This window comes from Rhodotorula graminis, assembly GCF_001329695.1.
Source record: "Rhodotorula graminis WP1 unplaced genomic scaffold RHOBAscaffold_6, whole genome shotgun sequence".
Lineage (NCBI taxonomy): Eukaryota > Fungi > Basidiomycota > Microbotryomycetes > Sporidiobolales > Sporidiobolaceae > Rhodotorula > Rhodotorula graminis.
In genome coordinates, this window is record NW_017264933.1 from 1,351,086 (window position 1) to 1,373,646 (window position 22,561).

At 67.7% G+C, this 22,561-nt stretch overlaps 8 protein-coding genes across 8 annotated transcripts; 3 read left to right on the plus strand and 5 right to left on the minus strand.

Annotated features, from left to right (window-relative positions):
• Positions 1-16: 16 nt before the first annotated feature.
• Positions 17-2,515, plus strand: RHOBADRAFT_53523 (uncharacterized protein; the record flags this gene model as incomplete). Its single annotated transcript, XM_018416876.1, has 10 exons — positions 17-164; positions 235-341; positions 403-507; positions 678-754; positions 818-897; positions 980-1,268; positions 1,336-1,377; positions 1,448-1,503; positions 1,573-2,327; positions 2,390-2,515. The coding sequence occupies 10 exons, from the start codon at positions 17-19 to the stop codon at positions 2,513-2,515; spliced, it is 1,785 nt and encodes a 594-aa protein (XP_018271606.1).
• Positions 2,516-3,242: 727 nt separating this feature from the next.
• On the minus strand, positions 3,243-5,654 carry RHOBADRAFT_53524 (uncharacterized protein; the record flags this gene model as incomplete). The annotated part of the gene is made up of 3 exons (XM_018416877.1): positions 3,243-3,584; positions 3,688-4,530; positions 4,665-5,654. The coding sequence occupies 3 exons, from the start codon at positions 5,652-5,654 to the stop codon at positions 3,243-3,245; spliced, it is 2,175 nt and encodes a 724-aa protein (XP_018271607.1).
• A 430-nt stretch (positions 5,655-6,084) lies between these two features.
• On the minus strand, positions 6,085-8,687 carry RHOBADRAFT_44067 (uncharacterized protein; the record flags this gene model as incomplete). The annotated part of the gene is made up of 8 exons (XM_018414346.1): positions 6,085-6,265; positions 6,397-6,822; positions 6,886-7,825; positions 7,893-8,078; positions 8,143-8,155; positions 8,260-8,314; positions 8,415-8,438; positions 8,539-8,687. 8 exons carry the CDS (start codon positions 8,685-8,687, stop codon positions 6,085-6,087), a joined length of 1,974 nt encoding a protein of 657 aa, XP_018271608.1.
• A 165-nt stretch (positions 8,688-8,852) lies between these two features.
• On the plus strand, positions 8,853-12,268 carry RHOBADRAFT_53526 (uncharacterized protein; the record flags this gene model as incomplete). The annotated part of the gene is made up of 6 exons (XM_018416878.1): positions 8,853-8,984; positions 9,083-9,427; positions 9,510-9,656; positions 9,741-10,333; positions 10,487-11,585; positions 11,737-12,268. The coding sequence occupies 6 exons, from the start codon at positions 8,853-8,855 to the stop codon at positions 12,181-12,183; spliced, it is 2,763 nt and encodes a 920-aa protein (XP_018271609.1). The 3' UTR covers positions 12,184-12,268.
• An 8-nt stretch (positions 12,269-12,276) lies between these two features.
• RHOBADRAFT_53527 (uncharacterized protein) lies at positions 12,277-13,829 on the minus strand (the record flags this gene model as incomplete). The annotated part of the gene is made up of 6 exons (XM_018416879.1): positions 12,277-12,749; positions 12,859-13,161; positions 13,226-13,308; positions 13,389-13,525; positions 13,660-13,751; positions 13,817-13,829. 6 exons carry the CDS (start codon positions 13,827-13,829, stop codon positions 12,334-12,336), a joined length of 1,044 nt encoding a protein of 347 aa, XP_018271610.1. The 3' UTR covers positions 12,277-12,333.
• A 1,012-nt stretch (positions 13,830-14,841) lies between these two features.
• On the minus strand, positions 14,842-17,386 carry RHOBADRAFT_65035 (uncharacterized protein). The gene is made up of 8 exons (XM_018418635.1): positions 17,288-17,386; positions 17,142-17,178; positions 17,074-17,078; positions 16,783-16,824; positions 16,145-16,313; positions 15,959-16,044; positions 15,502-15,875; positions 14,842-15,418 (listed from the first exon to the last, which is right to left on the minus strand). Exons 1-8 carry the CDS (start codon positions 17,339-17,341, stop codon positions 15,103-15,105), a joined length of 1,083 nt encoding a protein of 360 aa, XP_018271611.1. The 5' UTR covers positions 17,342-17,386; the 3' UTR covers positions 14,842-15,102.
• A 532-nt stretch (positions 17,387-17,918) lies between these two features.
• On the minus strand, positions 17,919-20,756 carry RHOBADRAFT_53529 (uncharacterized protein; the record flags this gene model as incomplete). Its single annotated transcript, XM_018416880.1, has 10 exons — positions 17,919-18,041; positions 18,194-18,329; positions 18,449-18,467; positions 18,537-18,740; positions 18,817-18,916; positions 19,010-19,377; positions 19,461-19,567; positions 19,633-19,649; positions 19,721-20,418; positions 20,525-20,756. 10 exons carry the CDS (start codon positions 20,754-20,756, stop codon positions 17,979-17,981), a joined length of 1,944 nt encoding a protein of 647 aa, XP_018271612.1. The 3' UTR covers positions 17,919-17,978.
• A 978-nt stretch (positions 20,757-21,734) lies between these two features.
• RHOBADRAFT_9432 (uncharacterized protein) lies at positions 21,735-22,080 on the plus strand (the record flags this gene model as incomplete). Its single annotated transcript, XM_018419244.1, has 2 exons — positions 21,735-21,877; positions 21,966-22,080. Coding segments are annotated over 2 exons (258 nt in total), but the record flags the coding sequence as incomplete, so codon positions are not given.
• Positions 22,081-22,561: the final 481 nt, after the last annotated feature.

Consider the following 22,561-nt stretch of genomic DNA (forward strand, 5'->3'; position numbering starts at 1 on the left):
CGCTCTCAGGCTCGCCATGCCGCCCACGCTGCGCGCCCGCAAGCCCGCCGAGGGCTCCAAAGCGCCCGACACGCCCACGCACACGCGTCCCACGGTCTCGACGAGCGAGGAGACGACGGGAAACTTCGGCGCTGATGAAGACTCGTCGGACGCCCACAAGCCTCGTGCGTCCTCGCCGAGCCCTGCAACTGCCCTGACCGGACTCTGAACTGACTCTACGTCCCCCTCGAGCAGCGGCCGTGCCCAAGAAGAAGCGCAAGAAGGCGGCAGCTCGCTCGACCAAGGTCGGCTCGTCGGGCAACGACGTCTTCTCGACCCTCCCGCTCGACCTGCTTCACCAGGTGCGCCCCTTGTCCTCTCGACAGCTCAGAGGATCCACTGACGAGCCGTCCCTGTCTGCAGATCTGCGGCGACCTCGACCCGGGCACCCTCCTCTCGATCTCGCAAGTGTCCAAGCCGATCCACCGCACGCTCGCGAGCAAGTCGTCGGCCGGCCTGTGGAAGCACGTCCGCCGCAGCGCCAACCTGCCCGACCTGAGCGAGCCGCTTCCCGAGCCCAAGTACGCGTTCCTCGCCCAAGGTTCTTCTTGCCAGGCGCGTCCTCGCTCTCGCTCTCCTCGCCCTCGTCCTCGATAGCCCTCTGCGGTGAACTGACTCTCCCTTCACGACTCCTTCAGATCTGTGGCCCGTCGCGCAAGACCGAGGCCGAGCTCCCGCTGCGCGTTCGCGCCTGCGCCAAGTGCTTCAAGAACAAGTGCGTCCTGCTTCCTCTCGTCGTCGGCGCTCCAGGTCTTGACCTGCGCTTCGCCCGCCGCAGCCTCAAGACCGAGAAGCAGATCCGCAAGGAGGACCCGGACCTGCACCCGTACACGTTCAAGTGCGCGCTCTCGTCGCCGTGTATGTCCTTCCCTTCCCTCGTCTTTGGGCACTCTCGCGTTCGACAGCCTGACCGACTCGTCTCGCCCAGTCTCGGCCGCAGGCAACGCGCGCACCGACCGCATGCCGTACTACTGGGTGCCCGACCTCGCGCCGCTTTCGGCCCACCTGACCGCCCTCTCGGCCGCTTCGGCGGTCGACGGCGAGGTCGGCGACAGCGCCGCCCCGAACCAGGTCGAGATGTCGCCTGCCGTCCACGAGTACCACCGCGAGCGTCGCGGCTACGTCAAGCGCGTCAAGAAGGACGCCGAGGACATCCTCGCCTTCCAGTACCGCGCCGTTCACCAGCTCGAGGTCGATCACAAACTCGTCGTCGACAAGCGCTACCAGCAGTGCGTCCTCGTCTCTCTTCTCTGTGTCACTGTAGCCGACGTCACTGACCCTCTTGACCCTGTGCAGGCTCTGCGACAAGGTCGCCAACGCCGGCTTCTCGAAGGAGGAGTGCGTCTCGTGTTTCTTTCTCGCCTTGGGCCGTCGTCATCAGGAGCCTGACACACTCTCTCTCGCACAGCTTCGTCGCCGTACGCCCTTGGGCCGACAAGCACCCCGTCCTTCTCACCGACCAGCGTGCGTCCTCGCCGAGCCGGCTCTTGTCTTTTCGAGCGTGAGCCATTCTGACGACTTTGCCTCTCACAGAGTGGGCTCGGATCAGTAAGGACGTGCTCGCTGCCGTCGCCCTGCACCGGTCCCGTCGTCTCGAGGACGAGCGTCAGCTCGCTCAGCAACGCCGCCGGTCGCAGCTACACGCGCTGTTCCAGCAAGCTCGCGCCACCGCGTTGTCCGCAGACGAGCGGCTCCCGTGGCCATGCTTCATGAAATTGATCACGCTCAAGTCGGCCGTGCCGCTCTGGCAGCCGGACGACGCCGTCATCGACCCGTCCTCGTGGTCCAACCTCGTCCCGACAATCGTTGCCGAGGTTCGGCAGGCGTTCCGCAAGGACGAGGTGTCGTTCTTCGACGCCGCAGCACGCTCGTTGCGCTCGGCAGGAGTCGCTGTCGACCCCAAGATCTTGTCGGTCCTCGACAACGAGCCGTCCGCCTTCGTCGACGCGTCCGACGACCTCGCGCCGCTGCATGAGCAGCTCTCGAAGGCGGACACCGACAGCATCTTCGAGCACGCCGCTGCGGTCGTCGAGTGCGGTAGCTGCAGGCTCATCGCCGGCTGCCGCCGCATGCTCGAGCACTGGGCTTCGACGACCTGCAGCGGCAAGCGCCGTCTGGTCGACAGCTCCTCGGCGGTCGCCTTCGTCAAGCTCCTCCTCAAGTGCATCAAGCTCGTCGGCAAGGACCCTGCGACGACGACGCGCAAGGACATGATCGACCTGGGCTACATCTGCGACATCCACATCAAGGACGACATGGTCATGCGCAAGCAGGCGTGGCACAACATTGTGAGCCTCTCTCTCTTCCTATCTCGCTCCAGTGGACCATTCTGACCTGTGGCGACCGATAGACTTTCGGCTACATGCAGGACACCTCGCTCTGGAGCCGGACCGTGCGCGCTTGCGCAGAGTCGTTCACCTCGATCACGCCCGACAAGGCCGCCCTCGAGGAGCAGCAGAAGCGCGTGATCGGATAGGGAGGATTCAGGGTCGAGGGGGGTCGGGCAGAGGGCGAGGGGAGGGCCCGACGCAGCTTGCTTTCGAGGAGGATCAGCTTGTCTAGCGCTTGAGGAGGACGGTCCGCTTGTCATTTCCAGTCGCCGCTTTTGCCTTCTGCCCCTCGTCTTGCCTCGCACGAGAGCCCTCAAGAATCGCCCAGGTCGAGTCGAGAGGATCGAGAGCAGGCACGCGGAACCACCTTCTCAAGGTGACGGACTTGGTCTCTCTCGCTCGAACCCACACGCGAGTAGTCCAGGTAAGGGGCTCGCGAGCTGCTCTGAGCTCGCACTGACCAAGTTCGAGTCGAGAGAGACAAGGAGAGACTGTGTGCCAGGAGCTAGAGAGACTACCAAGCTAGCCTTCTCAAAGCGAGAGTTGCTACTCTTCCTCTCTCAGTTGCTACTCTTTCTCTCCGAGTTGTAAGCAGACCTGTCGAGCACGTCACTGAGCTCGAGTTGAGCCTTTCTGGCGAAAGCGAGAGGCACTGCAGCTAGCTAGAACAGCCGCAGCACGAGGAGGAAGTGCCGAGTCGACCTTCGCAAGTTGGTCCTGCTCGCGCAACTTTGGCTCTCACGGTCTCTCTCGCCGACGCACGACCCGAGAGAACAGCTTTTTCTGCACTCACTGAAAGCTTCACGAGGAGGAGAGAGCGAGAGGTACGTGTACTGCAGCTGCGAACGAGCTCATTCTCGCCGTCGCTCAAATCTACGGCGCCGCGCCCATCCTCGCCATCTTGCGGTCCCTTCCCCTCTTGGCTCGGTCATGCTCCTTTCGCCCACCATCGCCCCTGCCCCTCGATGCTCCACCGCCTCGTGCGCCGCCCCGTCCACCGCTCGCTCCTCCTCGCCCGCCTCCTGCCCCGTCGCCGGCGCTCGAGCCCTCCTGCTGCTTCTGCTGCTGCTGCTGGTGAGGCGGACGCTCGTGCGCCCCTGTGGCGGACGACGACGCACCGGCGGCCCGGTGCGCCGAAGAAGAGGGCGCCGAGGGCCGGTTGCCGCCGGCGGCGAGGTCTTGATGCTTGTCCTTGAGGCGCTGCATCTTCTTGGCCTGCGAGGCGTGGTCGACCGCTCGTGTGTCAGTACGAGTGCATTTAGAGAGGCGCACAAGATGGCAGGAAAGAGAGAGAGAGAGAGGGAAACAGGCGACGCACATCGCGCTCGAGCATGCTCTTCCACCCCTCGATCTGCTCGTCGCCGAGCCCGGTGCGCTCGCGCAACACCTTGCGCGCCTTGCCCCTGCGCGTCGCGCTGTCGCGCGCAAACACCTCGGGGTGCGCGAGGTAGGCGCTCTCGAGCGTGAGCGTGACGGCGGGCCCGTAGCCGGCGGCCTGAGCGGGCGCAGCGGCGCGAGCCGGCGGCGCGCTCGACGACGCCGTCGTGCTGCCGCCCTGCGGGCCGTCGAACCCTCCTCGCGGCGTGCGCGTGCCGCCGTGCTCGCCGTCCTCGTCCGACGATCCCTCGCCGTCCTTGGGCTCGCCGTCGCCGACCTTGACGCGTGGCCCGCCGTCCTCGTCGCCCTCGAGGAACGCCTCGCCGTACGCGTCGTCGTCGTCGTCCTCGTCCGACGACGGCGCTTCGGTGAGCGCTATGATGCTCGCCTTGAGCGACTCGTCGAGCGCGAGGCCGCCGCTCGAGGCCCGAGCGCTCGCAGGTGGCGAACGGCGCGCCGTTCTGGGGCCGAGGAGCGTCCCGCGCGAAAAGAGGCGGTCGTCGTCGTGGACGTTGGCGCGAGCGGGCGCGGCCGGCGCAGGCGAGTGGGAAGGCGCAGGCTTGGTGGGCGCGGGAGGAGCGGGAGCGGGTGCGGGCGAGGGCGCGGCGCCGTCGCGCAGGGCGACGAGGTCGGCAGGAAGAGGTGCATCGTCGAGGAGGGAAGCGACGAGCGACTCGGTGGCGCGTTCGAGATTGCCCGACGAGGAGAAGGTCGGGTGGACGAGGGCAGCTCGGAGGAAGGGTGCGGGCAGGTGCGGGAAGAGGTCGAGCAGGTGCGAGATGGCCTGTGAGAGGAAGTCGGAGGAGCGAGAGTCAATGTACCGCACGATGGCCGTGATAGGGACACGCGGAGCCGCCGTCGACTCACCGAAGCCAGCTCCGCCTCCCTCTCTGCGTCCCCGACCGGGGCCCCGTCCACCCCGGCGAGCGCCACCTCCTTCCCCTTGTCCCGCCCGAGCCCGACACCGGCGTCTGCCGCTCCACCGACCTGCTGCGCCCGGCGCAGCCTTGCGACCCAGTCTGGCGCCTCGCCCGCCGCTCCCTCCCCTGCGCGCCGCAGCCCGCCGACGAGGTCCTTGACCTGGCGCGCCGTCGGCCCGACCGAGCCCGTCACAGCGTCGGTGAGCGTCGCTGCAAGGCCGGGCGCGAGCGACGCGAGGTCGAGCGCGAGGGCGGACGGGCCTGCCGCGCTCGAGCGCGGCGGAAGGAGGACGACGAGGAGGTCCTTGAGGCAGTCGAGGGCGGTCGACGAGGCGTGAGCTGCCGAGGACGATGTCGAGAGGGCGGACGAGGTCGTGAGGACGAGGGCGTGGGCCGTGTCGACGATGGCGAGCCGGAGCGAGTCGAGCGCCGGGGCCGAGTCGGCCTCGAGGCGGGCGTACGCGCCCGCGAGGGCAGCGAGGCAGTCGGTCGCTGCGGTCGCGCCCGCAGTCGACTGGGGCGAGAAGCACTCGAGGGTGCCCTGCACGAGCGCGAGGAGCGTAGTCGCCGCGTCGATGGCGCCGTTGCCGTGCTCGTCGTCTGGGGTGCCGGCGCGGCCGAGGGCGAGCTTGAGGGCGTCGAGGCCGTCGGTGCGGACCTGCTGGGCGAGGCGGGCATTGGCCGTGAGGGCCTCGTGGGCCGTGGCGCGTGCGAGGTGGGCGTTGAGCGGGAGGAAGGCGGCAAGGTAGTGGGCGACGAGCGACAGGCTCGTGAGGGCGCCTTTGACGGGTGCTGCGCGGGCGATGACGGCCTGGAGGAGCTGGCGCGTGTCATCGCTGGTGCGCTGCTGGTGCTGGGTCGAGCGGCTCGCGGCGAGGAGCGATGACAGCGAGTCGGCGATGGTGGGGAGGGCCAGGGTCGAGGGGAGCGACGAGGCTGGGAGGGTGAGGAGCGCTACGAGCAGCTGTGTCGACTGCTCGGCTGTCATGGTGCTCTGGCTCGTGGGCGAGGCGGTGGTGGAGCGAGGGCGAAGCGACCTCATCAGCTCCTCCTCGCCAAGTCGCAAAATCGGCATCACACCCTCTGTCTAAAGCTTCAGAGACGAGTCCAGGCTGCTTCCGAAGCTCTCTCAGGCCCCGAGATCTGCCACCAAGCCAGCTGCCCGAAAGGGAGACCTTTCCCTCTCCTCCTCCCTCGGCCAGCTCTTGCAACGCTTTCAGCTCGCCAGATGGTGCATGCTTTGCTCTCGCGTCACACTCGAGAGCAAGAAAGGCGATCCGATAGCTTGCCTGCTCGTCTACAGCCGACGGTGCGCCCGCCAGGGCGCCCCGACCCTCCTCGACCTCCTCTTCCTCCTCCTCCCCCTCGCACCGTGCACGAGCCCAGGCCGCCATCGTACCGCCGCGCATGCTCCCAACTCATGCTGGACCCTCGGGATGCTGCAGGCCGTTGATCCAGATCGCGGCGAGGACGAGGAGGACGGTCGACGGGGCTGTGAGGAGGCCGTACGAGACGAGGAGCGTCCTCGCAATAAGGCGCTCGAAGACGAGTGCGCCTGCAGATGACGTTAGCTGGGCCAGCGTTATGGCACTTGGCGCGCTGCAGATGATAGAAGAAGAGGCAAGGCAAGGCAAGGCGAGGGAGGGAGAGGGGGAGGAGGGAGGGCAAGGAGGCGAGGTCAGGTCTCGCTCGACGACGACGACGACGACAAGAGGGAGCAGGGGACGCACCCGATGAGGAGGCACGCGACGACGACAAAGACCGGGTCGTCGGCAACGTTGATCGTCGCCTTGGCGTACCACGCAAAGAGCGGGATGAGGCACAGGGGCACGATCACCATGCGCGTCACGACGCTCACGACGACGGTGCGCGTCTCGCCGCGCCCCGAGCCCGTCGGCACGAGCTCGGGCGTGTGCTGGATCGGCGCGAACGGGTTGCGGAGGCGCGCGAGCATGGCGCGCGAAAAGGTGCGCGGCGGCGGGCGGCGCGCCGGCGAGCGCGAGTGCGACCTGCCGCGGGCCGAGGGCGGCAGCTCGCGGCCCTCGGGGCGCAGAGGCGACGAGTCGGCGGCGGCGGCGGGCGAGGGGCGGTAGAAGTAGGCGCCGAGGGTGACGAGCGTGATCGGGACCGAGCACGAGCCGGCCGAGCGGATGGCGCTGCGCACGTCGAACGACGAGTCAGTCCTCGTCCGCGTAGTGAGAGAGAGACAGGGGACGCACGCCTTGAGGGGCTCGACCTTGTTGAGCGTGTGCTGCAGCGGCGGGATGCAGGCGACAACGAGGCTCAGGACGGCGGCCCACAGCGGGACCGTCATAAAGTCGCTGAACTTGACCCAGAACCGCTGCAGCTTCTTCTGCGCCGTGCGACCGAAGCGGCGGACGCGCGCGAACCGGCCGCTGTCGAGGAAGCGGCGCCCAAAGCCGCGCTGGGCGCCCCACTCGGCGTCGGCGTGCCCGTCCTCGGACGTCCACTCGGCGCTCGTCTCGTCGTCGTCGTCATCGTCGTCATCGTCGCCGTCGTCGTACTCGGACGAGGTGCTGTTGAGCTCGCTGCGCGACGACACGCTCGGGATGGGCGTGTTCGGGAACGAGTGCACGATGCGCGCCTGCTTCTTCTTGGTCGGCGTCGGTGGCTGCAGCTGGCCCTGGTCCTGGTGGTGCGGCTCGAAAGACGGCGCAGTCGGGTCGAGCGACGTGCCGTGCCCGTTGTGGACGGCCGTCTCGGCGCTCGACGACGCCGCGGTCGACTCGCGCGTGCGGGCGCCGGCCGAGCCGTTCTTGAGGATCGAGCGGCGCTTGTCGCCCTTGGCGGCGCCGCCGTTGACGAGGAGCGCGTCGTCCTCGCGCGCGCCGTCGGCCTCGTCCTCGCGCACCGCGTACGGCGCCTGCCCGTCGGCCGTCTGCTGCTGCTCGACGTCGTCCTCGGGCGGGACCTCGCCCGTCTCGGTCTGCGACTCCGCCGACGTGAGGAGCTTGACGCCGATGCTCCACCGGACGATGATGCCGAGGGACGAGAACAGGACGAGGTACGACAGGCCGCGACCGAGCATGGCGTCGCGCGTGTCGTCGTGGTCCCACCGGAGCGGCAACTTTTCGCCAATGAGCGACTGGAGGAGCGCGATCGGGAGCGAGTTCGAGTTCTGGAACGTGGCGCAGGCGACTGTGGGCGTGCGAGAGGAGGGTCAGGACCCCGAAGAGGCTGAGAGGGGAGGGGGAGCGGGACGGACTGGCAAAGTTGCGCTGCCCTCGGTTGAGGCGGACGAGGCGGGCAAAGAGGTAGGCGACGCCGGCCGAGAAGGCCGACACGATGCAGAAGCCGATCGGGATTATGTAGAGGTCGGCGAGCTTGTCGGGCGTGAGCGAGAAGGCGACCTTGTTGAACAGGAGGCACGGCGTAAAGATGGACGTGTTGACTGTTGGGGTGTGCGAGACCTGTCAGTTGTGTTGCGTGGGCGAGAAGACGAAAGGCGAACGTACTCTTGTTGAGAATCTGCGAGGGAAACGAGGACAAGAGTGAGCCCGTGCGACTACGATCCAGGGCCGTTTGCCGCGCGTGCGACGGCACGGCTCATGACGTCGAGAGCAAGGGCTCACCTTTTTGGCCTTACCATCGACGATGCCCTTGTGGGCGAGGAACCAGCCGACGGCGCTGCGAGAGAGGGACGAAGTGGGGGGAGGGAGGGGGAGTGCGCCGTTGTCAGCTCGCGGTTGTCGCCGCCGTAGGGCAGGGAGAGGAGGGAGGAATGGACCAGAGGATGGCGACTTCTGCGATACTGCGAGCGGGAAAGAGGAGAGAGTGAGCGAGCTGGGCAGGGACGATAAGAGGGGGGAGCGGGGTGGGGGAGGTTCGACGGCGACGAGAGGAGGACGCACCTCTCTGCGACGACGGCGATCAAGGTCGGGAGTGCCGAAGGGTGCTTTGGCTGCTTGCCGAGTGCGTGGTACTGGTACAAGGCGACGGGGCTGAGCGAGGCGGGGAGGAAGACGCCCTGGGCCGAGGCGTACTCGGTGGGCGGGTCCATGGCGGTAATGGGCTGCTGCGATTCGAGCAGGAGCACTCTGGTGGCAGCTGGCCAACCGAGAGGGTGCAACGAGAGAGAGGGAGACCATCGACGCCGAATTGGCGATGACCTCGTCGCTTGGCCCGCAGCTCGCTCCCACCCACGCTGTGCGCCCCTGTGAAGAGCATGCTGGCACTCAGGCAGCTCGCAAGACCTGTCCGTCCAACTCGCACCCTCGCCCGGGCCGCCCTCACCCACCCGGCCTCGACCTTGACGCTCCCCGCATCGCCTCAACGTCCGCCTCACCTCGTGCCACCAGTGAGCACTCTCTCTCCGCCGATTCGACCAACTCGAGCGCACCTTCGATTTGGACCCTCCCGCGACCGCAACTGACCCGCCCTCGCTCTTCCTCGCAGCCCCACCTCGTTGCCTCTCCTCAAGATCCGCCTCTCGACGCCAACCCGGCCTCGAGCCAGACTGCGACCGCCTACCTCTGGTTCGACCACGTCTACCCGATCCGCTTTGCCGTCTGGGACATCCGCCACTTGTTCTCGCGCCTCCACCAGGGCGACACGCTCGACCGCCTGCGCCAGTCGGTCCCGTCGTCCACCGCTCCGCTCCACCTCGACGTCGTCTCGGTCGACCCGCGCGCAAAGGACGGCGGCGCCTTTGTCCGCGTCCGCTTTCAGCTCCCCAACGACGTCCACGCCGACGACCCGGCCGCCGCCAACCGCATCGTCGCCCACCTCGAGAACATCACCGTGCGTCCCTCTCTCTCTCTCTCTCTCTCTCTCTCTCTCTCTCCCTTGCGCACCTTTCTCTGACAGTCCATACCTCCCGCAGAACGAGTCGCTCGACAAGCATGCCCTCAAGCCCTGGTACAGCCTCGGCCGGCCCTCGCGTGCGTTCCTCGTGCGCGGCGAGCCCTGGATGGAGGACATGAACCGCTTCCCCTCGCGCGAGATCCGCGTCGATATCGAGGGCTCCGAGGTGCGTCCCTGTCCCTCCCTCCTCGACCCTCCTCGCCGGTACCGGACGAGCGACCCTGACGAGCCCTCCCTCCCGACCCGCCAGATCCCGCAAGAAGAGCTGTACCAGATCTTTCGCCCGTACGGCAAGATCCACGACATTGTGCCCGTGTCGCCCAAGCAGGCGCGCATCATCTACACGTCGATCCGCTCGGCCGCCTCGGCTCGAAACTGCCTCCACGCCGCGTCAACCTCGGCGCCGCACCAGGCCGTCCTGCGCATCCTGTACGCCGACGCCAAGCGCACGTCGTACGCCAAGGACTTTGCGACGAGCCACCCGCGCATCACGATCCCGCTCGTCGTCGCCCTGTTGGGCACCATCTCGTACGCCGTGTTTGACCCGATCCGCGAGCTGAGCGTCATGGCCAAGGTCGAGGGCACGTTCGACGCCGACCAGTGGGCCGCCGTGCGCTGGCTCAAGAAGGAGACGGTCGGCCGCCTCGCCGACCATTTCCGCCTGAGCGGCGCCGCGCAGGACGGGCTCGCGCGCGGCGGGACGGGGATCGAGAAGGAGCGCGAGGAGGCGAGGGAGACGCTCCGCAACTGGCTCGTCGACCGGCCCGACACGTTTGTCGTCGTCACGGGCCCGCAAGGGTCGGGCAAGACGGCCCTCGTCGACGAGGTGCTCGCCGACGGCAAGTACGTCCACTCTCTCCCTCTCTCTCTCTCTCTCTTCCCCTTGTTCCCCTCTTTCCTTCTTCCTCCCACCCTCTCTCGCGTTCCACCGTCCCCGTCGTCGAGCGGCGCCTCTCACTCTCCTCGACCTCGGGAACTGACCCCTGTCGCCCACAGGAACGTCCTCACGATCGACTGCAACCAGCTGCTCAAGAACGCGCGGTCCGATACCAAGCTCGTCACCGAGCTCGCGTCGGCCGTCGGGTACCGCCCCAACTTTGTCTTTGCCGCGTCGCTCAGCAACATGATCGACCTCGCGTCGATGGGCCTCATCGGCCAAAAAGCCGGCTTCTCGGCGACGCTCGACGCCCAGCTCAAGAGCATCCTCGAGGTGACGGCCTCGGCCCTGTCGCGCATCGCGACCGCGACCCAGGCGCGCGCCCAGCAGCAGCTCGCGTCGGGCCGGTTCCGCCGCGAGCACGACAAGCAGCGCGAGGCCGTCGTCGAGCAGCTGCGCACCGTCGGCGTGCGCGACGCGAGGCTCGACGCCGTCGCCGGCAGCGGCATCGTCGCCGAGCTCGGCGGCGGCGTCGAGGGCCCGAGCGCCGTCGACCAGGAGGCGGCCGTCGACGACAAGGAGGAGGTCGAGATTGTCGGGCCGAGGAGCAGCGCCGTCGTGCGCGATGCCGCAGCCTCGGCAGCGACATCGTCTTCGTCGTCGTCGTCGTCGTCGTCGTCGAGTGGCGGCGACGGCGTGCCCGTCGAGCGCCTGCCCGTCGTCGTCATCAAGGGCTTTGCGGCCAAGGGCGAGGCCAAGCAGGAGGTCCTTTGGGACGTCCTCTCCGAGTGGGCCGCCGTCCTCGTCGAGAACCAGGTCGCGCACGTCGTCTTTACGTCCGAGTCGGCGACGCTCGCCAAGCCGCTCGCGCGCGCGCTTCCGTCCAAGCCGTTCAACGTCATCACGCTCACCGACGCGAGCCCCGAGGCGTCGCTCCAGTACGTCGCCGCCAAGCTCGCCTCGTTCGAGCACGACCTGCCCGCGACGGCCTTCCCCGCCGTCGCGCGCCTCGGCGGCCGCCAGACCGACCTCGACCTGCTCGTGCAAAAGACGCGCGCCGGCCAGGACGTCGGCGAGGCCGTCGACGACATTGTGCAGCGCAACGCGTCCGAGCTGCGCAAGAACCTCTTTGGCGACGACCAGAACGAGGCCGACAAGCTCAAGTGGTCGAGGGCGCAAGCCTGGGCGCTCGTCAAGGCGCTCGGCGACAAGGGCGAGGTGCGTCCTCTACCCCTCTCTCGTCCTCTCGCCCCTCTACCGTCCCTCCACACACACTCTCTCTCTAGTTCGTCGCATGCGACAGGGTGACTGACTTTCCTTTCCCCGCACCTCTCCTTCCTCCTCGTTCGTCCTCTCCCCTCGCCCGTAGCTCAAGTACAACGAGACGCTCTTGACGACCTTTGGCGGCGACGACGGGCCGCTGCGCGCCCTCGAGGCGGCGTCGCTCATCGCAGTCCACCACCACCACGGCCGGCCGTCGCTCATCCGCCCGGGCAAGCCCGTGTACCGCGCCGCGTGCGCCCGCCTCGTCGACGACGCGCCGTTCCGCGCCGCGATCGAGTACCGCGCCGTCGAGGCCGGGCTCAAGGGCGCCCGGGCCGACATTGACGCGGCCGAGAAGGGCCTCGTCGAGCTGAGCGCCCTCTTTACGGGCGACAAGGGCCGGTGGGCGTTTGGCGGCGGCGCGACGGTCCCGCCCGAGGTCGAGGTGCGCGTCGGCGAGCTCCTCGCCAAGATGAGGGGCGCGCAGGACAAGCTGCAGCAGCTTGGCGACGAGAAGAAGCGGTTGCTCGAGGTGCTCAAGGAGGCGGCCTGAGTGCGCTCTCTCTCGTGCCGGCGGTCGGACCTTTTGTAGATAGCGCACTCGCTCTCATTGTTGTACTCGAGCACATTCTCTCGCAGCACTCGTCGTCGCACAGAGTCTGAGAGTTGCAGCAGCTGCGGGACCCGCTCCTTGCCGCCGACTCTACTTGGCCTTGGGCTTGCACTCGTCGCCGCACGTCCGGATCCACACGCCGTTGCCGCCCTGCCCTGCGCCCTTGGCCGTCGTCGTGCCGCCCTCGTCGGCCTCGGAAAACGCGACCGCGAGCGAGTTGCCGTCGGCCGAGAACTCGAGCGCCGAGATGGGCGCCGGGTACCGCGGGAACTGGCGCAGGCGCTTCTTGGCGCTCGGGTCCCACACCGACACGGTGCCGTCGCCGCCGCCGGTCGCGAACGTGCCGTGCACCGGGTTGAACGCGAGCCCGGTGACCGGGTACACCGTGTCGACGCCCTCGACGACCTGGCGGTGGCACTTGAACGCGTACTTCTTGGCCTGGACGTCGGCTGCTGGGTCAAAGAACTCGACTGCGACGCGGCCCTCGATCGAGGTCGTGACGTAGCCTGTCGCGAGGGCGAGGAAAGGGAGGGAGGAGGGTCAGTCGGACGTGACGGCGACGACGAGGGCGAGACGAGCCCAGTACCGAGACAGAGAGAGACACAGGGGACGCACCCTTGTCGTTGGGCATGATCCTGACGGCGCGCATCATGAACTTGAGGCTGCTCTCCCTCCTTTGCCACGGCTCGATCGCGTCGCCCTTCTTACCCTCGTCGATCGCCTTCTTGAGCGCCGGCACGTCCCATATCCACACGGCGCGCCCGCCCATGGCGCACACGATCTTGCTCTTCGAGACGACGAGCGAGTAGACCTTGTGCGGGAGGCGCAGGACGATCGGGGTGGGCGAGGGTTGAGAGGTGGACGGGTCGAGGGGCGTTATCCGGAGCGTCTGGTCCCACGAGCCCGAGATGACGGCGTCTACGAGGCAAGGAGTTAGTGTCTGCTCGGCCTGCGAGGGAGAATGGAGGACAGGCGGGCGTACTGAGCTCGTCGCTCCATTCGACGCACCGCACGGCGTCGTCGTGCTTGCAGATGAGCTGCGTCTCGCTCGAATCAAAGTTGACCCTGCGCGCATGCACTTCCAATATATCAGTCGCCCTGCTCGAGTATGGACAGGCGGGAGAGAGGGAAAGAGCGCGACGCACGTCCTGACCTCGTTGGCGAGACCGCCGGCGTACCCGATGCAGTCCGAGTCCTTTGCCCATGCGACGTCGAGGATGGCGCCGCGCAGGCCGAGTTTCCGAGGTCCAGAAGGGTTGCGCAGGTCGTGGAGGTAGACGTTCTGCGGGTGAGACGGGCAGAGGAGGGAGAGGGGGAGGGGAAAGGGGAGGAGCCGAGGTCAGATCACTCGTTGCGGCTCGCAGGAGCGTGGCAGAGGGGGGCGACACCGAGTAGAGGGTAAGGCGGGCGACTTACACGGTCCCAGCTGCTCGAGAGGAGGAGGTGCGGGTTGCGAGAGTGGAACGCGACAGATGAGACCGAGTCGACGAACGGCGGCAGCTGCAGGTCTGTCGACAGAGTGGACCAGGTCAGTGAGCTGCACCGAGTACGTCTGGGAGCACGCTGCACTCACCGGTGTTGGCCATGGTCGAGGAAGTAGATCAACCTCGTGTTGCTCCTCCTCCCGTCTGTTGCCCGCCTTGCTCTCGCTCGTTGCGCTCTCGGTGCTGCTGAGCGCGCGCCTGGACGTCGCTACTGCCTGTGCTATGCCACCCTGCGCAGCCCAGGCCGTACTCGCGGTGTGCCGCCCCTCGCATGCTCGCCTCGCTCCGTGTCCTTCAGCGCTCTCTCCCTCCAGCGGCGCCCTCGTGGGCGGCGAGCGAACTCGCAGTGGCTTGTAACGCCTTTCGAGTCTCCGCTCGCCGTCCAGGGACGCCCGCCGGTGCTCTTCCGGCGGCCCGACGACGTCTCGGCTCCTTTCGCAGCCTCGCAGCTCGGCGTGTGCGCGCACAGACGCACAGGCGCTGCTCACAAAGCGACCAGGTCCCTCAGGTGCTTCTCTCGGCCGCGAAGGACGAGCACGAGCTGCGCGCCGTCGAGAGGTGCTCTCCCGCCGCCTGCTCGAGTCGCTCTCGCCCTCGACCCTCCTCTCTGGCTGCCGCAGCGGGCGCAGGGTGTTTGAGCGTGTGCTCATCGCTGCCAGTGTCCTCAGCTGCCGTCGACGGTCGCGCTTGACCGAGCGACGCGCTCCTGCGGCGTCGTGCGGTCCTCCTTTCCTCTCATTCCTCCTCGTCGCTCTTTCTCCTTTCGCCCTCGCACCTGCTGGCCGCTCTCGTCGCCTCGTCGCACCTCTCTCGACGTTCGCCCCTTCCGTGCGCTCTCGCTTCTGCCGCACCGCTGCCACGCTCGACCTGGACTCGCACGAGCTGCGCTCTCCGACGCACTCCGTCCCGCCGCGCCCGGACCCCGCTCGGCGAGACTATCTCTGTCCCTCGCGCCCGACTATCTGCCTCGCGCTCGCTGTCCCGCTCAGCTTTCACGCTGCACTCGACGCCGCTCCCGCTCGTCCAGGGTCGCTCGAACAGCTCGCTCGACCTTCTCGAGTGCGCGTTCTCGCGGAACTCTTTCTCTCTCTCGCTCGCACGCTCGACGACGAGGTTCTCAGCAAAGCGCCACGAGGTTTCACGTCACGACGCCCGACCGTCGTCTTTCTTCTTCAGAGTCTCAAAAAGGTGGCGAGGCAGAACGAGCGAAAACAGAGGCAGGGGGAGGTAGAACAGGGTCGAGCGCCGAAGACGGCGTCGAGGGGAGGGGGGAGGGAGGCGAAACAGAGTGTGGGTTGAGGGGATGGGTGAGGGTCCGCGAGAGAGAGAGAGGCACAGCACAGGGAATGAGGGAGAGTGAGAGGAAAGGGAGGCTCTACGCCGAGAGGAGGGTCGTCTGGACCATGATGTCGCAGACCTGGTACGGGTCGATGTTGCTCGCCGGGCGGCGGTCCTCGAAGTAGCCCTTGCCCTCGATGGCGACCGATTTCGGGATGCGGATCGACGCGCCGCGGCTCGCGACGCCCGACGAGAACTGGCCAATGTGGCCCGTCTCGTGGCGGCCCGTGAGGCGCAGGTCGTTGTCCGAGCCGTACACCTCGATGTGCTGCAGGTGGCGCTTCTCGAGCTTCTTGATCATCTCCTCGATGACCTTCATGCCGCCCTCGGCGCGAGTGCCGTTGGTCGAGTAGCTGTGAGAGGGGAGAGCCCAAGTCAGGGACGGGCTCGCTCGACGGCGACGACGAACAGGAGAGAGAGAGAGAGAGGGACGCACTTGGTGTGGCAGCCGGCGCCGTTCCAGTCACCCGAGAGGGGCTTCGGGTGGAGCGAGACGGTGACGCCCCACTCCTCGGCGACGCGGATCAAGAGGTAGCGCGCCATCCACAGGTGGTCGCCCATGTCCTTGCCCTTGCAGGGCCCGACCTGGAACTCCCACTGCGACGGCATGACCTCGGCGTTGATGCCCGAGATGTTGACGCCGGCGTACAGGCACGCGCGGTAGTGCGCCTCGATCATGTCGCGCGCGTACACCTTGCCGGCGCCGACGCCGCAGTAGTACGGGCCCTGCGGGCCGGGGAAGCCGCCGACGGGCCAGCCGTACGGGCGACCGTCGGCGCCGAAGATGGTGTACTCCTGCTCGAGGCCGAACTGCGAGACGAGGAGGAGCAAGGTCAGGACGAGGTCGTCGAGGAGCGCGCTCGAGACGAGACGAGGGATGGGCGGCGACGCACCCACGGGTCCTCCTTGGCGGCAGCCTCCATCGTCTTCATGCACGAGTAGCGGTGGTTGAACTTGTTGGGCGTGCCGTCGTTGTTGTCTGCGAGGGCCGGGGTGGGTGGGAGACGAGGTGGGGGTCAGTCTCGGCCCGCTCGACGACCTCGCCGCCGCTGAGGAAAGGGGGGACGAGCGGGACGCACAGGTCTCGCAGATGACGATGATGTTGTTGCCGCGGCGGAACGGATCGGGGAAGAAGGCGCCCGGGCGAAGGAAGACGTCCGAGTTGCCGCCCTCGGCCTGGCCAGTCGAGGAGCCGTCAAAGTTCCACTCCTTGAGCTCGTCGACCGACGTGATCGGGCCGTCGAGGGTCTGTACGACGAGGAGGAGAGAGCGACGTCAGGCTCGTGCTCGGAGAGGACGACGACGAGGTGCTGAGGGTCGGCGACGGGAGGACGAGGGTCGGTGCGGGCGAGGCGCGAGCGCGAGCGCGAGGAGGTAGGCAGGTGCGCCTGCACGCGAGGCATGCGGCCATGGACGATGGTCGGCGAGGGCGGATGGGATGGGGAGAGGGGGGCGAGGGGGGGATGTGGGTGCGCAGCGAGCCAGCGCGAGGTCGCGCACACGAGCGCCGAGCTGCCCTCTTCCTCCTGCTCCGACCGCGCAGTACACGCGCGGCCAGCGAAGCGCGGAAGACGACGTGCGCCGTCGTCCCCTGACGAGGGCAAAGGGTCTCGGCCGCTCGCAGGCCAAGGGGTCCCTCGTCCGTCCCTGATCTTGCCCTCGCACCGCCTCTGACCGCACCTGGCTCGACTCGACCGACAAAAGGTGGGAAGCTCACCGTGGTCTTGGAGCGGAGGCCACTGTCGGCATCGATCCAGACCTGCACGCGAGGGAGGGCGAGGGGGACAGGGTCAGCTCGTGCTTGGAGAGAGTGAGGGGCACCCCGACCTTGACCGAGCTGCGCCGACCGCACGCAGCGACGACGCGCTCGGCCCCGGCTCGACTGGGAGGGAGAGAGAGAGAGGGGACGCACATATTCCTGTAGGTGGCGAGCACGGCGCAGGCGGGGCAAGGGCGAGGGTCAGCTCGACGCGTCAGGGGAGGGAGGCCGGGGACCGCAGTCGCCCGAGTATTGGGCAACGACGCCCGGCTCGCTCGCGCCGCACGACGGGGACACAGAGAGAGAGGTGGAGCGCACAGCCTGGATCTTGTCGCCCTGGGGCAGGTCCATGTACTGCACGCATGGGCCGGCCAGGACGAGGACGAGAGAGGGGGACGGGGGGGACGATAAGAGTCAGTGCTGGCTCGGTCGATGCGAGGCGCGCAGGGAGAGGTGTGCGCACCCTCTGGAGGAGGTTGGCGTGCGCATGCGCGGGAGAGAGGCCCTGATTCGCCATGGTGTGCGGTGTCGAGAGACGAGGAGAGGTGGTGGAGGGAGGAGGAGGCGAGGAGGAGGCGACGACGAGCTGAGAGAGATGTGCCGCTGCCGCGCCCGAACTCGCCGCCTCCCTCTCGCTTCCGCGGAGGTTGGGCTGCGCTTCCACGGTTTGACTGTGCCTCGCTCGCCCCCCTCTGACCGTCCCCTTGCCGTACTTCGCCGCTCTCGCCTGCGTCCTGCCCCTGCGAGAGCTCTTCTCCCTCGTCGCTGCGGCTTTTTGACTCACGCTCCAGCTTCTGCTTCTCGTCGACAAGCTTTCGAGTGGCCCGCTCGCTGCACAGCCACCACGGCGCTTCCGCTCGGACGCTCCAACGCGTCGACGAAGGACGAGACGAACGTCCGTCGTTCCTCGTCACCGGGTGAGCCTGCACCTCCTCTCATGCTCGCCGCTGCTCCACGTGCACTCTGGCGCACGCTGCGGTCGGCCGAGCCGCAGGAGGGAGGACGGGCAGCGATCGAGGGCTCGAGCGCAGAACTTGGAGGAGGCACTTGCTGTCGCTCTCTCTCTCTCTCTCTCGCTCGCGGCCGGACTGTAGGGCACTGACCGAGTGTCTGTACTGCAACACAAGCTTCTACAAGAGTCTATGGACGCCCGTCTAGCACGCCGGACTCGAGACCGGGATCCGGACGCTCGTCGCGAGGCCGCTCAGGCTCGTCTCCTGCGCGACGCCAAAGAGGTGGGGTCAGTTTCATGTTCGGGTTGCCGAGAAGGGAGAGAGAGTCGAGAGAGACGGGTGTCGAGAGGGAAAAGTGAGGCGGGAGAAGAGAGAGAGAGGGAGAGGGAGAGGGAAGGAGAGAGAGGGAGGCGCACCTTGTACGCGTTGTGCATGTCGCGCGCCGTGACCCGCATGGCCTCGATCGCGTCGTCGAGCGACACCGAGTGGACGCCCTCGCCCGCGAGCGCGAGCTGCGCCGCCGTGACAGCCTTGACGGCGCCGAGCGAGTTGCTGCGGGGCGCGAGGGCGGCGGTGGGTGCGGGTGCGGGTGCGGGTTCGAGGCGAGGACGAGGGGGGACGAGGCGAGGGCATTAGTGCGAGGTCGTGAAAAGAGAGAGAGCGGGACGCACCGCTCGATGCAAGGCACCTCTGTGAACGGGCCAAATGAGTCAGTTTCGGCTCGACGAGAGTAGCAACCAAAGGGGGGAGAGGACGCACGGACCAAGCCGTCGACCGGGTCGCACGTGAGGCCCAGCGAGTGTTCCATGGCGATCTCGGCGGCCTGGCACACCTGGGCCGGCGTGCCGCCCATGCACGCGACGAGCGCGCCGGCGGCCATGCTGCTCGCGACGCCGACCTCGGCCTGGCACCCGCCCTCGGCCGCCGAGATGGTCGCGCCGCGCTTGTACAGCATGCCGATCGCTGTGGAAGGAAGCACGAAGAGGGGGCGATCAGGGCGGTTTGAAGAAGGTCGACGAGGGGGAGAGGGAAGACGGACCGGCCGAGGTAAGGAGGAACGTCTTGACGTCGCGGTCCGGGTCGTCCGAGATGAACTCGCACAGGTACTTGAGCACGCTCGGGATCACGCCGGCTGCGCCCTGCGAGAGGCGAGTTAAGCGTCGTCGTCAGTGCCGCACGTTCCTCCTCCTCCTTCTGCCGGCGAGAGAGAGAGAGAGAGAGCGAGGACGCACATTGGTCGGAGCCGTGACGACCCTGCCACCGCTCGCGTTGACCTCGTTGACGGCGATGGCGTAGCAGCTCAGCCAGTCGATGGCCGGGAACTGGCCTTTTGTTCTCGGCGTCGGCGGCAACGGGTGGTCGAACGAGCCCGTGACGAGCGGTGCGCCCGAGCTCGACGACGAGGTGGGCGAGCTGGGCGACGCCGAGTAGTTGAAGCCGTGCTGGAGGGTGAGAGGCTGGGTGGCGGAAGGAGGAGGGAGCGAGGCGGACGAGGGCGAGGGTGGCGAAATGAGCGACGGGTAGAAGCCCTTGAACAGGCGTCGGTACAGGTGTGGTGCACGGCGGCGAACCTGCAGGCGACCGGGAAGGACCGCCTCGGCTGGGTGCGGCGAGGGGAGAGAAATGGAGAGCCGGGTCAGTTACGTCGGCCGCGTGGTGCGAGGATTGGAGGCGAGGACGCACTTGAAGACACGCCGGCGTGGATGCTGCTGTCCATGACGCGCCACAGGTCGAGGAGCTTGCGCGAGATGTCGGCGTCGGACAGGTACGAGCGCTCGTTCTCCCACACTCTGCGGGCGAGGGGACCGTGCGAGTCAGTGACGGGCACGGCGACGGGAGGATGACGAGGACGCACAGTTGAGCGATGGTGAGCTGCAACGAGGGACGGAGGAGAGTCAGTGAGGTCGAGGTGGGGGAAGAAGAAGGGAGGACGAGGGACGCACGTTGTGCTTCTGCGTGAGCTTGATCAAGCCCGCCGCGTTGCGGAACAGGTACGGCAACGGCGCCGAGCCCATGCCCGCATCAACCGTCGCGGAGACGGCGGCCACCTCGTCGCCCGACACGGGCGGGAGCGCCTTGGCGTCGACGTGGAGGAGGGCGTCGGGCGGGAGGCCGTGCGTCTGGTCGCGCCGCGCGTGGTTGACCTCGTCCTTGCGGATGCCGCGGTAGTACAGATTCTCGTCGACCTGGGTCTGCTCATTGATCACAAACCCGCCGCCGACGCTATAGAACTCGTTGGTCGCCATGAGGGTGCCGTCGGCGTCGAAGACGGAGAAGCGCATGCCGTTCGGGTGGGTCGGGAGCGGCTTCATGGTCCACAGCATGTCGCGGTCGTGCGAGTACGAGATGGCGTGGGTGCCATTGAGCTGCAGGTGCTCGGTCTCGAGGATGGCCTTGTACCGCGAGTCGATCGTGGTCGTCTCGATCGTCTCGGGGTCGTCGCCCTCGAGGCCCATCATGATGGCCTCGGGCGTCATGTGGCCTTTGCCCGTCGCGGCGAGCGAGCCGTACAGGCCAATCTTGAGCTTGGCGACCTTGTCGAGGATGCCGAAGCGGCGCAGGTCCTCGACAAAGATCTTGGCGGCGCGCATGGGCCCGACCGTGTGGCTCGACGACGGGCCGACACCGATCGAGAACAGGTCTGTGGTGCGAGTCGAGGCAAAGGGGAGGAAAAGTTGCGCGAGGCGAGGGGTCAGCTGACGGGTCGGGGAGAGAGAGGGGGAGGGAGAGGGAGAGGGTGAGCGCACCAAACGCAGAGATTACGGCATGCTCGGCTCGAGGGAGGACGTCGGCAGGAACAGGGTCGTCTTGATCGGGCGTGGCGAGCGACTGGGAGGCGAACGAGCGGTAGAGGAGAGGTGCGACGAGGCGGTGTGGGGTCGAACGCGTGGTGGACGGCGGGTGGACGGCTCGAGGGCGTGCGAGGGCCGGGCGATAGTACTTGAAGGGCGCACTGAGTGCACTGGCGGAGCGGCGCATGCTGGCCTTGCGCGAGGAGGGCTGGAAGGAGGGCGACGGCAAGAAGTTGGACGGCGAGCCGACGAGGACCGAGGGGTGCGGGTGAACGAGTCGGGTGGTTGCTGCGGTGGCCAGGCGAGGTCAGTGAGGTGCACAGACAGTGTCGAGCTGGTCCCTGAGAGCTCACGAGGTGCACGAGCTGGTGCGGGCGGAAAGGACGAGGAAGTACGACGACCAACAGGCTCGGCTCGCTCTCGAGGCGTGTCGACTCGAGCCATGCTCGCCTGCTGAGCACTAGAGCTGCTTGCAGCCAGTCTGCCGCCCCACCCGCACCCGACCGACCCGCCTCGACAGCCGGACCGCACCCTCCTCCCTCATCGACCTCGTCGATGGCTCAACGCCGCCTGCGGCCCTCGGCATCCACCTCGAGCCTGCCCCGCACCTGGCCATCCTCCTCCACGACAGATCACACGAGCACCGACGCGCGCGCCAACCCCACCCTCGCCCAACTCGTCGACCTCGAACGTCTCGACCTCGCGCAGGCTGATGAAGCCGCCGCGACTCCGCCGTCTGGCCAGCTTCGACACGCATCCACACCGTCACCAGCACCTCAAACTACTTCGGGGCGCGACCTGACGCCCCCGCGGCCTCAACTGCGCTCGGTCGGCTCGACACCCCTCCCGACCCAGCTGCCGCCGAGCGCCCTCCTCCTTCCACCGCACTATGGCCGCCCAATGCGCCCCTCGAGCCCCGACACACTCGCGTAAGCTCCCCTCGCCGCCGTCTGCGAGCGAGGCAACTGCCCTGACACCCTCTGCTCCCCCCTGCAGCACGCTCCTGCGCCCGGTCCTCGCCTCCCTCTCACGACCAGCCTCGCCAGCAAATCCTCCACCCCTGCCCGACACCTCCCCACCCTCCCTCTCGACCGACGCCTCGACGAGCGCCATCCCGCTAGACCGCTCGGCGTCGTCCCTGCCCGCCCAGTTCCCGCCGCGCGAGCCGACCGACCCGGCGCCGACCGTCGAGTCGCAGGGCTTTGTCCTGTACGTCGGCAGCCTCGTCGCCTACGTCGCCTACCTCGTGTGGGCCTTCCTGCCCGAGCCGTGGCTCGAGGCGATCGGGATCGAGTGGTACCCGGCGAGGTGCGTCCCTCCATCTTTCTCTCCTTCTTTCGCCTCGTCTCGCTCAAGAGGACGGACCGGAAGCTTCACTGACGCGCTCTCTCGACAGGGATTGGGCGCTCCTCGTTCCCTCGTGGATCGTCATGCTCGTGGCCTTCACCTACGCGAGCTACTTCTGCCTCAACCTGTTCAACACGCCGCCGCTCTCCTCGCCCTCTCTGCTCGACGGTGCGCCCCCCCCTCTCTCCTTCTCTTCCCCTCTTCTCACCTTACTGACGCCCCGGCCTTCCCCCTCGGCAGACCCTCGCGCTTTTGTCGCCCCACCCGCTCGCCCACCTCCCCCACTCGACCGCTCACGCCGCCGCGCCCCGACCCCGCTCTGGGCACACGGCGCCGCCCTCGCCGACGACGACGACGACGCCATCCCGCCGCTGTACGACTTGCCGATCGAGGTCGTCAACAGGGTGCTGTACGGGGACTGAGCGGCGGAGCGAGAGAGACGCGAGGGTCTGTAGCGCTCGAGGTCCTTGTCGACGAGTCGGAATGCCGGCGTCCTCCCTCGTCTTGGTCCCTCACTGATCCTGAGCGAGTCGTCGAGGTGAGAGGCAGCCGAGAGACAAGCCGATTGAGCGCGCGCTTGCACTCGCTCGCGAAAGCAATCTCTCCTGCTCGCTCTCTGCAGCTCGCGTTGGCTCCCTCTTGACT